The 12726-nt window shown below is 39.1% G+C and overlaps 1 protein-coding gene and 1 non-coding gene across 5 annotated transcripts in view; both read left to right on the top strand.

Annotated features, from left to right (window-relative positions):
* The window catches only part of LPAR1 (lysophosphatidic acid receptor 1), a 163904-nt gene that overhangs the window by 89579 nt on the left and 61599 nt on the right, over positions 1-12726 (top strand). For all 4 annotated transcript variants that reach the window (XM_019966710.2, XM_019966711.2, XM_019966713.2 and 1 more), the window contains exon 3: positions 9381-10128. In XM_019966710.2, the coding sequence (XP_019822269.2) occupies positions 9381-10128 (748 nt within the window). The remainder of the gene's footprint in view (positions 1-9380; positions 10129-12726) is intronic.
* LOC139184697 (small nucleolar RNA SNORA71) lies at positions 6385-6517 on the top strand. Its single transcript, XR_011568264.1, has one exon. It is a non-coding gene; the product is annotated as a small nucleolar RNA SNORA71 (small nucleolar RNA).

Genomic DNA, 12726 nt, shown 5'->3' with positions numbered 1-12726 from the left:
GTAGAGTAGCCAGTGAGGCCTCCTCCCCCAGCCCCATCATCCTATGATGTAATTGGTAGATGTGAAAAGGGCATGAATGTGGACTTCTCTTTTTAGCGTTGAGGGCAGTTTATTTTTGGAATCACTCTGTTTTATTTATGTCTTTGTTTCTTGGGCAGGGTGGAATTCTGTAACTCACTACAGAGAATTTCTAATTATAGTGATTGAGATTTTGGAATAATGGACTTTAAAAAGTATTTGAGTTTTGTTTGATTATATTCTTGTTTTCCCCTAAATTCTTGCAACACATTACTTTTCAAAAGAAGAAAGGGAAATCATTTATAGTTTTATCTGTATAAATTTCACAAATATTTAAATTTCACAAAATTGTCATTCTTCACATAGTTTGTTCCCCCTCCCCCGTATTTTTCTCTGTTTTCTCCAGTAATATGAAAAGTAGTCATCTTATTTTTAGTATGTTAACTACTCAATTTGGTGGTTTTTGAATCATGTTTAAACTTATTTTTGAAAATTATTGTTACAACTTAAATAGTATGCTTTGATTTGTGCCTAAGTAATAAAACAGATATTTACATACTTCTCTTGCCCCATTTTTAAGTCTTATCAATGCAAGGATTTTGGGGGCAGTGCTGTCATTTTTATTATGAAAACACTCATTATGAACCACAATCTTTCTTATGTGCCCACTGTATATACATGTATATTTATTGACATTTTAGTGTTAAATGTTTTCTCTTTTATTATCAATACAATGATTTTAATTCCAGATTATTATTGTTTTTACAATAAATACACATTCAAGTCATTTTTGATGTTTGCTTTGTTTTATAACCATATGAAGAACAGTTACTTAGACTCAGTTATCTTTTGTATATTTTCAATGCTCGCTGCTAGTCTTTTTATTCTATTGTGGTTTTTATTTTTACTTTTTTCATGGCTTACTTGCATTTATATTTTCTTTAGGAAGGAAATGTGTATGTTGATCGTTCTGAGCTCCCACACCTCGGGACTGTTCTTTATTATCCCCTTATGAGAATTTAAGTATAGGTGGTTATAGAATTTTATGTATCTCAAACACTGTCTCCATGTAATGGAGACATTTTTTCCAAATTGAAGTACAGTTGAAATAATGGAGATTTTGATTGGTTGTATTCTGTCCTTTGAAATTCTACAGCTGAGGTTTGGAAATACTGTATTTTCTCTCTTTCTCTCAGTATTTGTTTGCTTTTTGTTTACTTTTTATATTTTTAGAATTTAGAATTTTAACCCTGAAATTCCAAAATCTAACCTAGCTATATCTGAATTTTAGTTGATTTTAATTAATTCCTTTGTAGTTTATGTAAACTTGCATCAGTAACTTGAGGTCTTTCTTTTTAAGCAGTAACTTTTCATATACGTCAAGCTGTGTTACTTGAGCTTTGTCCTAGTCTTAGCTGGAAGAGTAGTTACGTTAGGAATTTTTTCCTGTATGTGCCTTCTTTCCTTTTATCTTATCTCAGATCTTCTCTGAGCACTGAGTAACTTTCCTAAGTATGTTTTCTGCTTGTCATTTCAGTTTTCTGAAATTTTTATACTTCATTTCAGTGCCTGCATTACTGCTTTTAATTCAGAAATGGCTTTTCATTCCTTTGGTGGCCACACTGATGGAGTTCTGATGATGTTCACTGTGTACTTAATCCCGGAACCAGTGAATATGCTACTTTACATGGCAAAGGGGACTTTTCATATGTGATGAAGTTCCATATTTTGTGTTGGGGAGATTATCCTAGGCTATCTGAGTGGACAAGAATCTTTAAATGTGGAAGATCGAGAAAGAAGTGTCAGTGTTAGAATAATGTCAGTGTGAAAAGGGCTTGACTTGATTGGTCATTATTGGCTTTGAAGCTGGAATGGGGCCAGGAGACAAGGAATGTGGGCCATCTCTCCAAATTGGAAAAGACATGAAAAAATTCTCTAGAGCCTCTGGAAAGGAACACAGTCCTGCCAACACCTTGATTTAGCCCAGTGAGACCCACTTTGGACTTTCTGACCTCCAGGACTATAAGATAATAAATTTGTCTCTTGAAGCTACTAAATTTGTGGCAATTTGTTATGTTAGTAATAGGAAGCTAATATAATTTCTATGGAGTTTTTTCTGGAATATTTATTTTCTGTCTTTACAATGACTTTCTCTATTTTCAGTGCTTGTATCCTAACAAAGCACTTTGAGAATACAAATTAGAAATACAAATCCTGGCATTTAACCCCTTCTCCCTCTGCCCACCACCCCCCACCTTTTTTTTTTTTTTCATATATCTGCTTCAAGGGGAGGCATTCTGTGTCATATGGCCATCTCCTCTGAGTTGCTTTCTCCCCATTGTGTTTGCTAATTTTTTTCCTGTTTGCTTTATCCTTGTAACCATGACTACCTTAATGGCTTATAGTCCACCCAGGCATAGTTGAATTGGATACTCCCAGAGCTTGATGTGCATTTCTGCTTAAATCCATCAGGTCCTGAAAAAGTAAAGAAGTACTTTCACACTACCTTTCTGAATACCGTTGAAGATGCTACCAAAGTCTCTTTTGCTTATTCTCTAGATCTGCTGATTTTTGTAGATGATAGGAGAAAAGATTTAATGCTTCTTTCAATTCAGTTCTATTGTACTAAATCTAGCTAAAATTCCAATTTTTTCCTCTGGCATTATCTTGCTAAGCTGCTTCAGTCATATCCAGTTCTTTACGACCCTATGTATTGTAGCCCTCCAGGCTCTTCTGTTCATGAGATTCTCCAGGCAAGAGTACTGGAGTGGGTTGTCATCTCCTTCTCCACAGGAGTTATTGACCTTTGTTATTTTTAATTCCTGGTATATTTTCTATTGCCTTAATATTTAGCTGGTGATTTTATTAAAATATTGAATTCTTATCCAGAATATTCTTGGAATCGAATTTAAAATCTGAAATAGACCTTATGTATAATCTAGTCCAATTTTCTGATTTAACAGATGATAAAACCAAGGTTCAAACAAATCATGTAACTTATGTCATTAAATATGGTATGCTTTTTATGATATCACTACTCAGTTTTTATAAGAGATAAGAGATGGCATAAAACCAGGTCACATGCCATTGCTAAGTAAACACTGGATGCCTTTAGAGGAAATTTGTCAGTTTTATTTATCTTAGTGTACTGTGGCTTAAAAAGACAATTTATACTTTATATTGTAATTATTAATGATACAGTTTTTCTATGTGGGAAAAGCAATGAAGCTGTATATAACACTGCTTGACTTTGTTGGCAGTTGGCATTCAGAAATGTGAATGCTGTGAAATACAACATTTATATTTACATTTTAAAAAATATCCTTTGCAGAAATTCTTGAAATGTAAACATTTTTGAAATTAGCTTTAGTTTATTAAAGCAATCAATATGTATTTAGCATCTAGTATGATAGTTGGATGCTATACAACAATTAACAAGAAAGCTAGACCCTCTGCCCTCATGATATTTAGTCCAGTGTGGGGAGATGTCAATAGATAAGCAGTTATTGTACATTGTGTGTTGTTATAGGTGTAACGCAGGGAACTGTGGAGGAAGCACCTTGCCGAGATGTGGGAAGATCTTGGGAGAACAACTAGAAAGAATAGTATTCAACTGGTACATGAAGAATGAGTATAAGTGAAACTGGGGGAAAGATTGTTCTAGGCCAGTGGTACTCACAGAGTGGTCCTTAGACTAGCAGCATCAGTATCACCTGGGCCCCATCTCAGCTCTGCTAAATCAGAAATTCTTGGGATGTGGCCATCAAGCTGTGTTTTAAAAGCGCTCTGGATGCTGATGCAGAAAACTTCCGTTCTCAGTGATGCTGAGAACCAGAGGTGAAAGAGATTACAGTACGTTAAACAGGTGAAGCAGAGAGCTTGAAGTCATTAATAACTTGAGTTGAGGCGAGAGGTCTGATAAAATGGTTGAAGAGTTTAGATCTTTAACTTATGTGCTCTTGTAAGCCACTGAAACACTTTCAGCAGAGGAACAGTGTGAGCAATTTTGTCTTTTAGAAAGATCACTAGAGAAGAGATTAGTGCTAGGGAGAAAGAACACCTGGGAAACCGGCACAGTAGTATTGCTGGTGGCTGTGAGGGTGGAATAGTAAACAGGTTGAACAGACACTGCTGCTGCTGCTGCTAAGTTGCTTCAGTCGTGTCCGACTCTGTGCGACCCCATAGATGGCAACCTACCAGGCTCCTCGTCCCTGGGATTCTCCAGGCAAGAGAACAGATACTGGGGAAGAATTTATAGGATGTGGTTACTGATTGAATGATGAGGATGAGAGAAAAAGGAATTTCCCAGGTTTAGCACTCAGGCCACTGGAAAGCTAGAGGTCTCTAGCATAGGGTCGCACAGAGTCAGACACGACTGAAGCGACTTAGCATGCATGCATGCATTGGAGAAGGAAATGGCAACCCACTCCAGTGTTCTTGCCTGGAGAATCCCAGGGACTGCGGAGCCTGGCGGGCTGCCGTCTATGGGGTCGCACAGAGTTGGACACCACTGAAGCGACTTAGCAGCAGCAGCAGCCTTGGCAATAGAGACCACAGGAGGAACAAGCTGGGGAAGATTTTAAGTCTGAGCTTGGTTTTGAACACAGAGAGTATGTGATAGTCAGAGATAATGGTGGACAATTTGATATTTGCTTAAAGCACAGGAAAGAAATAGGGGTTAAATGTATAGGTATGGGAATATTTGGGCTCCTCAGGTGGGTGAGGGGTAAAGAATCAGCCTGCCAATCCAGGAGATGCAGGAAATGTTGGTTTGATCCCTGGGTCAGGATATCCCCTGGAGAAGGAAATGGCAGCCCATTCCGGTATTCCTGCCTGAAAACGCCATGGATAGAGGAGCCTGGCAGGCTCCAGTCCTTGGCGTCACAAAGAGTTGGACACGACTGAATGACTGGGTGTGGGAATATTTGAGATATATAACATAACTGAAATCTTGGAGGACATTTTTGAAAAATTAGTACAAGTGTGTTAAAGGAGAATGTAGGGTAGAAATAGTAACATTGCACAGAGGATTGGGAGTCTTGGAAATGACTGTGGAGGACCAGCCCAAGAAAGAGATCAGCGCCCAGGAGAATATGATGTCACGAGAGTCAAAGAAAGAGGATTTTATTAAAAAGAGGCTTCCAGTCATGTGTCTAATGCTCTGAGGGGTTAGTGTGGTGAGGACTGAAAAGTTTCCACTGGACCAGCCACCAGATTGGTGTTGACTTTGGGAAGTTATGTGAAACTCAAGGATTGGCTAGAGTGGTTTTCATGGAGGGGTAGGAGGAGAAGCCATATGACAGGTAATTGAGAAACCAGTGTGTGTCCAGTGAGACACAGAAGAGAGCAATTGGCCATGAAGGGGAAGGAATCATCAAACCTGGAAGTGAACATGAAGTTATTGTAAGGCTTTCTTTCTGTCTTTGGTAGAGATTAAACTAGCTTGATTATAGATAGGAAAGATTCATGGGAGAGAAGAATGAGTGAGGGGGAGAACTGAAGATCTGAAGAAGAGAAAGGAAGCAGTTTGTAGAACAAGGTTCTGGAAATAGTAGGGATGGATGGGATTCAGAACACTTGGAGACAAAGGGTATGCCTTTTCCATTGTAACAGAAGGAGAAGGAAGGAGAGATTCTTGAGTAGTAATTTTAAAGGTAAGAGTTCCAATAAGTTTCCCCTTTTGGCAACTGCTGAGGAGAGATGGAAGGTGGGACTCAAAAGAGAATAATAGATAAGTTTAAAATAGTTACTGTGAAGAAGACACAGAATAATAATTAGGGAGAAAATCAGATTTCTTATGGCATTAAAGTCTCAACTGAGGCTGATTCTTTACCACCTGAGCCACAAGGGAAGCCCAAGAATACTGGAGTGGGTAGCCTATCCATTCTGCAGCGGATCTTCCCAACCCAGGAACTGAACCGGGGTCTCTTGCATTGCAGGTGGATTCTTTACCAACTAAGCTATCTGGGAAGCCCGCCAGGCGTTTCAGATTTCCTCTAACATTTCTCAGAAGCTTTGGCATAAGTATGGAGTAGTGTCAGTTGCTCAGTCATGTCTGACTCTTTGCAACCCCATGGACCACCAGGAGTCCACCAGGCTCCTCTGTTCATGGGATTCTCCAGGCAAGAATACTGGAGTGGGTTGCCATGTCCTTCTCCAGGGGATCTTCCCGACCCAGGAATCGAACCCGCATCTCTTGTTTCCTGCAATGTCAGGTGGGTTCTTTACCATTACAGGAACCAGTTGTATTCATCCAAGACTGATGTTATTCTAAGAAATGGTTACAGAAGTACAGTGGAGCAAGTCGATTAAAAGATAAAGGTCTTGCTTCCTAATTTGAAATTGTAAAATTCAAGAAGGTCTGCCCCCTGCATTCGAAAGTGACCGTGGGCTGCCTGTGCCCTGGTCATTGATAGTGCAGGGAGAGGAATCGCCGAAAGCCTTTCCCCGTGTTTGGAGGGTCCATCCTGTCCCTTGCAAACCCTGGCGCTTTCACACATGCCTGTAAAAAATAAAAAATAAAAAAATAAAAATAAAAAAAAAGAAGGTCTGAAAATGGAAGATTTTTTTTCTTAAATAAATGGCAAAATTTGCTCTGAATGAATCAATATGAGGCTACTTATAACCTTTATTTATCAAATTTAGCGTATATACTCATATTTTAGGGCTTCTAAGGTGGCACAAGTGGTAAAGAATTCGCCTGCCAATGCAGGAGACACAAGAGATGTGGTTCGATCCCTGTGTTGGGAAGATCCCCTGGAGTAAGAAATGGCAACCCAGTCCAATATTCTTGCCTGGAAAATTCCATGGAGAGAGGCCTTGCAGGCTACAGTCCAGGGGGTCTCAAAGAGTCGGACATGGCTGAATGACTAAGCACACAGCTCAACATTCATGTTTTATTTTAGAAATTAATGTGTATCATTATGGAGTGCTGCCCCAAATTTTGATGGGGCTGTTATATCAGATAAGGATTATGTCCTCTATAACTGTGATTAAAACCAGCAAATTCGGGGGAACTTCCCTGGCAATCCAGTGACTGAGACTCTCTGCTTCCACTGCAGCGGGTGGGGGTTCCATCTTTGGTTGGGGGACTAAGATCCGACATCTTGGTGGCCAAAAGCAAAAACAAAACCAGAAAATGTTTAAATTCTGAAGGAAACCTGACCTCAGAGTCTTCAAGAAGAGAATATGTTCCTGTGTTAGCAAAAACAGTGGTTGAAATGATATACTATGGAACCTGAGATGGATAAAGAAAGGGGGAAGATACGTAATACACTGGGGAAAAGTAGCATGCTTAAGGAAATAGATGGCTTCAAAAAACTGCTGTATTGGGGATCAAATGAGAAATTGGGAAGAATGGGAAGTGAGGGACTAGAATGTATAAATTGGGAAGAATGGGAAGAGTAATCCAAATGTAAAGAATATTGAATGTATCAATTGATTATTTCCAAAGGGAGACGGTTTTGAACAATTACAAAGTTCAGGGTGTGACCAGGGGAGTGGGCAGCTGAGTTATAGGAATAGAAGGGCATGAGTGATGAGATCAAGAAACTGAGAAGCTAGAAAATTAGATGAGTTACCCAGAGTAATGGCAAGATTTGAAGTGGAATGAAACATAAATTCTCAGATCCCCAATGAAGGGTTCTCTGTGGAAGGTACATGAAATACCACGATGTGTAAGGCAAGGTCCCCACTCTCCCTGTGGAGTGTCATCTTTTTAAGAAACAAGGTGCTAAATAATTATACAGCATAGTAAGTGATGATTATAGAAGCATGATCTAAAGTCTATTGAGTATAAATGAGGAAAGAGACCCTAGATGTCTGGACAAGTCAAGAGACTAACCCTTCAAGAAGAATCTCACTTTTTTGGAGGTTTCTGTGATTGGTAAACATTTATGCACAATCCACAGATATTCAGTAGAATATTTGATCAAAACTAGTGGTTAAAACTATATTTGCTTTAAAAAATTTGTATTTGCTAGATTATTTATCAAATGCATTGCAAGATAAAAAGGTTGGTTGTGAGCTGTCTTCAAAAATTATTCTCCAATTTTAGGAGTCACAGGTACACTTAAGTCTTTAGGTAAGTTGATTTGGTGTGTAATTTTCTAGTTTCTCCTTCATGTTACTTCTTACTCTCTAATTTTATTGTAATAGTTTTATTGACTGCCTATATCATTCTGTTATAAACCTCCTCAATCCTTTTTGGATTCAATTAAGAGTTGAAGTAGTTAATAAGGAAATATATTCCAATTGAGGATGTTAAAAATAAGAAAACACATAATAAAACATTAGGACATCAGTCCTGGGTGTTCATTGGAAGGACTGATGTTGAAGCTGAAACTCCAATACTTTGGCCACCTGATGCGAAGACCTGACTCATTTGAAAAGACCCTGATGGTGGGAAAGATTGAGCGCAGGAGGAGAAGGGGATGACGGAGGATGAGATGGTTGGATGGCATCAACGACACAATGGCATGGGTTTGGGTGGACTCCAGGAGTTGGTGATGGACAGGGAGGCCTGGCGTGTTGTGGTTCATGGGGTCACAAAGAGTCAGACACAACTGAGCAACTGAACTGAACTGAATCACTCATTATCATTTTAAAAGATATACTTTAGAAAAGTGTCCAAATAGCAACTGCTCTTTGAAGGTTACACTAGGTAATATATTTCTTATGTCCTCCAAAAAGAAAAAAGTTCTCAAACATAGATGCATTGATGAATGCTATTCTGGGGTAAGTAGTTGTGGGGATAGACAGTGCTGACCACAGGAATGTTGAACAGCAAACGCTGGCTTTGGGCAAAGAAGCTTTGATGCATAGTGACCTCTTTGAAGTGTTGGCACTGATAGTTCCTGTGGGGACTTGACGTTACAAGATGCCTGACACAGATTGAACATGCTATGTGAGAACAGAAATGCAGAGTAATAGGGCAATAATACCCTATCTGTAAACCAACTGTGTTTACAGATTCCCTAAATAACAGGTCAAAATAGACTGCACTATGATAAATATTCCAGTTGCAACACTCTTGCAAAATTCTCATCTGTCTCATGTATTTTAAGCACGATTTCTGGGTCGTGTGGCTTTTCTAGTAGACTTCAATGATGTGCAACCACCAAGCACAGACCTTGTCATTTATTTAACTCCAACTCTCTTTAATCTTGAGGACAGTAAAACTGTAAGAAATCTTGGGGTTTCAGCATAATCATAGAACATTACACAGAGTCAGATTTTCAGATTCTTTGCTTATGGCTTTTTGGGGGCCACATTTACCATAGAACCCTTGCTTTATCTATACATCTTTAGATTTGGATCTGTGGTTTTTCGCTTTTTCTCATCTTTCTTCCTTTCTCTTTTAGTTCACAGCCATGAATGAGCCGCAGTGCTTCTACAATGAGTCCATCGCCTTCTTTTATAACCGGAGTGGAAAGTATCTTGCCACAGAATGGAACACAGTCAGCAAGCTGGTGATGGGGCTTGGAATCACCGTCTGTATCTTCATCATGTTGGCCAACCTCCTGGTCATGGTGGCGATCTATGTCAACCGCCGCTTCCACTTTCCTATTTATTACCTTATGGCGAATCTGGCTGCTGCGGACTTCTTTGCTGGGTTGGCCTACTTCTACCTAATGTTCAACACAGGGCCCAATACTCGGAGACTGACTGTCAGCACGTGGCTCCTGCGTCAGGGCCTCATTGACACCAGCCTGACGGCTTCCGTGGCCAACCTCCTGGCCATTGCAATTGAGAGGCACATTACAGTTTTCCGTATGCAGCTCCACACGCGGATGAGCAATCGGCGAGTGGTGGTGGTGATTGTGGTCATCTGGACCATGGCCATTGTTATGGGGGCTATCCCCAGTGTGGGCTGGAACTGCATCTGTGATATTGAAAATTGCTCCAACATGGCGCCCCTCTACAGCGACTCTTACTTGGTCTTCTGGGCCATTTTCAACTTGGTGACCTTTGTTGTCATGGTGGTTCTGTATGCTCATATCTTTGGCTATGTTCGCCAGAGGACTATGAGGATGTCTCGGCATAGTTCTGGACCCCGACGGAATCGGGACACCATGATGAGTCTTCTGAAGACCGTGGTCATTGTGCTTGGTGAGTTACCGTAAACAAACCAGATCAGTTCACGGTAGTGATAAAACAACAGTGTGAACATGCATGAGTGTGAGCATTCCATGCAGGAATTACAAGGGGACAAGGCATCTTTATAGCAAATGTTTATGGTAAAGTCAGCATCCCAGTCTTCCTAGAATTACAGAATTGGTCTCAGGGAAGTAATGTCTTAGTGATGTGATACAAATGATGATGATGGGGAAGATCTTATTGACAGGTTTGGCTATCGAGTATTGACAAACACCTGCTTTTGAAAGGTTTTATTACAGCCCAAATTATGGAACTTTTGTCCATCGTCTGTTTATTACAGATTCCCAGAAAGTATTTTTAGTCTCTTATGAATATTCTTTCATATATAGTCATTTTTATGAGTCTATTTCCTAATAAAACATCTTTCACATTCAGTCATTGCTACTGCATGCATATAGGTAATTATACCAAGATTTTTATATATTTATTGCACAAAATTGTTTAGAATTAATGCCATCTGTGACAGTCACCTTTATGAAAACTTATTTTTTTCCCATTAATTGTCTGTTTTTAATTGTTGTTTAGTTGCTAAGTCATGTCCGACTCTTTGCAACCCCATGAACTGCAGCATGCCAGGCTTCCCTGTCCTTCACTATCTATCTCCCAGGGTCTGCTCAAACTCATGTCCATTGAGCCTGTTTTTAGTGGTGAAAGTTAATTCATCTTTCAAGGTGAAAAACAAGGTTTTATTCTTTTATGTGATGTATACTGGAATAATTTTTGTCTTTAAATAACTATTATTTTTCCTGGATGAAAAATTCATGGTTAGTGATCCAGAGGAATATATTTATTCATTTATGTTTTCAGAAAAGAGTTAAAGAACACCTCATAACTTCCAGGCCTTGTGTTGACTCCTGGAAATGTGTCTATGAAGAAGAAACACACAGAATATTTCTTTTGGAACTTGGGGGCCTATTTTAAAAGTTCATCCACTGAGCATTTTAAGTAATTACCCTCTGTAATTACATTTTCTCCATAGACTGTATTCAAGTTGCTGTTTCATCACATTAAATTTTTTTTTTTAAATATTAAGCATTTCATCTTTCTCCATGAAAATTCAGTGGCAAGTTCCTCTATTGCCTTTTATTCCAGTTTGTAAAGCAGGGTTGAGTGGATGGAACCTGGGATTATGTGGATCCTCTGAAACGCTGGGAGCTACGTTAATTTTAGCTATGGGAAAGAGAGCCCTAATTATGGCTCCCAGGATAAAGACCAGGTCTTGGGATTGTCGACACAACTAAAGGCCTGACACTATGACTAACTGGCACATGTCGGTGGTACACATGACCTACCGAGGCCCCCATCACCTCAGATGTGAAATTATCTTTTTCCATCAAATAAAGTTCAATTGAAGTACAAAAATGGTTTCCATCTATGTTTAATTATCAACAAAAGCCCTGTGCTTTCCTGTGCTTCAGATATACATTCTCCATGGTAGGGATGAAACTTGTCTTTATTTACCATAGATGGTGTTTTTTTTTTATTATTATTATTATTAAATAACATGAACTATTTCACTTCTGTATTGACTCAGGTATTCGTTTACTGCTGATCTGAGTGTTGGTTGAAACTTTTCATATGCATACACTTTTTCTACTATTATCTCAAGTACTGCTCATAGTTCATAGAACGACCAACAGAAAATAATTCCTGAACTTGGACTATGAACCTGCCAAGTTCTTGCTTTAATTTTGACCTTTGTATAATGCCTAGCATTTTCCAGTGTGTAATATGCTCAATGATTCATATAAAGTTAACTTTTGGGCCTGATGGGGTGATTTTGCAGGTTAAATGAGAACTACTTTGAGGATTTATGAAGCAGCAGTTTCAGGGCACAATGGTCCTAAGTGGCCCTTCTGCCCCACCACACCAACCCCTAATGTGAAAGTAACAGATATCATGCTACCCTCTAAGGTTAAACTGGTGAACTCTACAAAGATTGAGTATATGTGGCTGCCTCTGAAATAAGTGGCACTATCTCTATAGGTATATGATGGAGGAAGTTTTAGAACATGGAAAATGTCAATCAGGGTGATAGGTGAAGAAACTTGGTGAGACAAGATAATGTATGGGATTGTAGTAGAAGAAGGAGAAATTTGAAAAGTGGACTTTAGACTTCTGGAGAAAAGGGGCAAGAATGGGAGAATAGGTAATTCATAACCCTAAACATTCTGGGGTTTTTATCAATATGGTGCCTGGATCCCATTCACACAACAACATACTCCCCTGCTTGAATTTTATGTAGTCATGATTGCCAAGAGATGAGTTGGTCTGTAGGAACAAAAATTCTAGTCTACTTGAAGCTCTTCTCATTGTAAATTAGGTTATTGACAATCAGGTATTTTTGTAGTACACATTTGGGTTTTTAATATGTCTTCTCTGCCAAATTGTCAACTTTGCAACTTTGGGCAGGGATTGTAATGATGTGTTATCCACTTTCTCCACATTTCCTCTTGTAGGATCTGGCGCAAAGTAGGTGCTTGTCAAGTAACTGTTGAATAAATGAATGTGGTGACAAAACCAAATTTCTGAGCCTTCAAAACTGAGGAC

Source organism: Bos indicus, chromosome 8 (genome assembly GCF_029378745.1).
Source record: "Bos indicus isolate NIAB-ARS_2022 breed Sahiwal x Tharparkar chromosome 8, NIAB-ARS_B.indTharparkar_mat_pri_1.0, whole genome shotgun sequence".
NCBI lineage: Eukaryota > Metazoa > Chordata > Mammalia > Artiodactyla > Bovidae > Bos > Bos indicus.
This window is presented reverse-complemented; position numbering and strand designations above follow the sequence as displayed.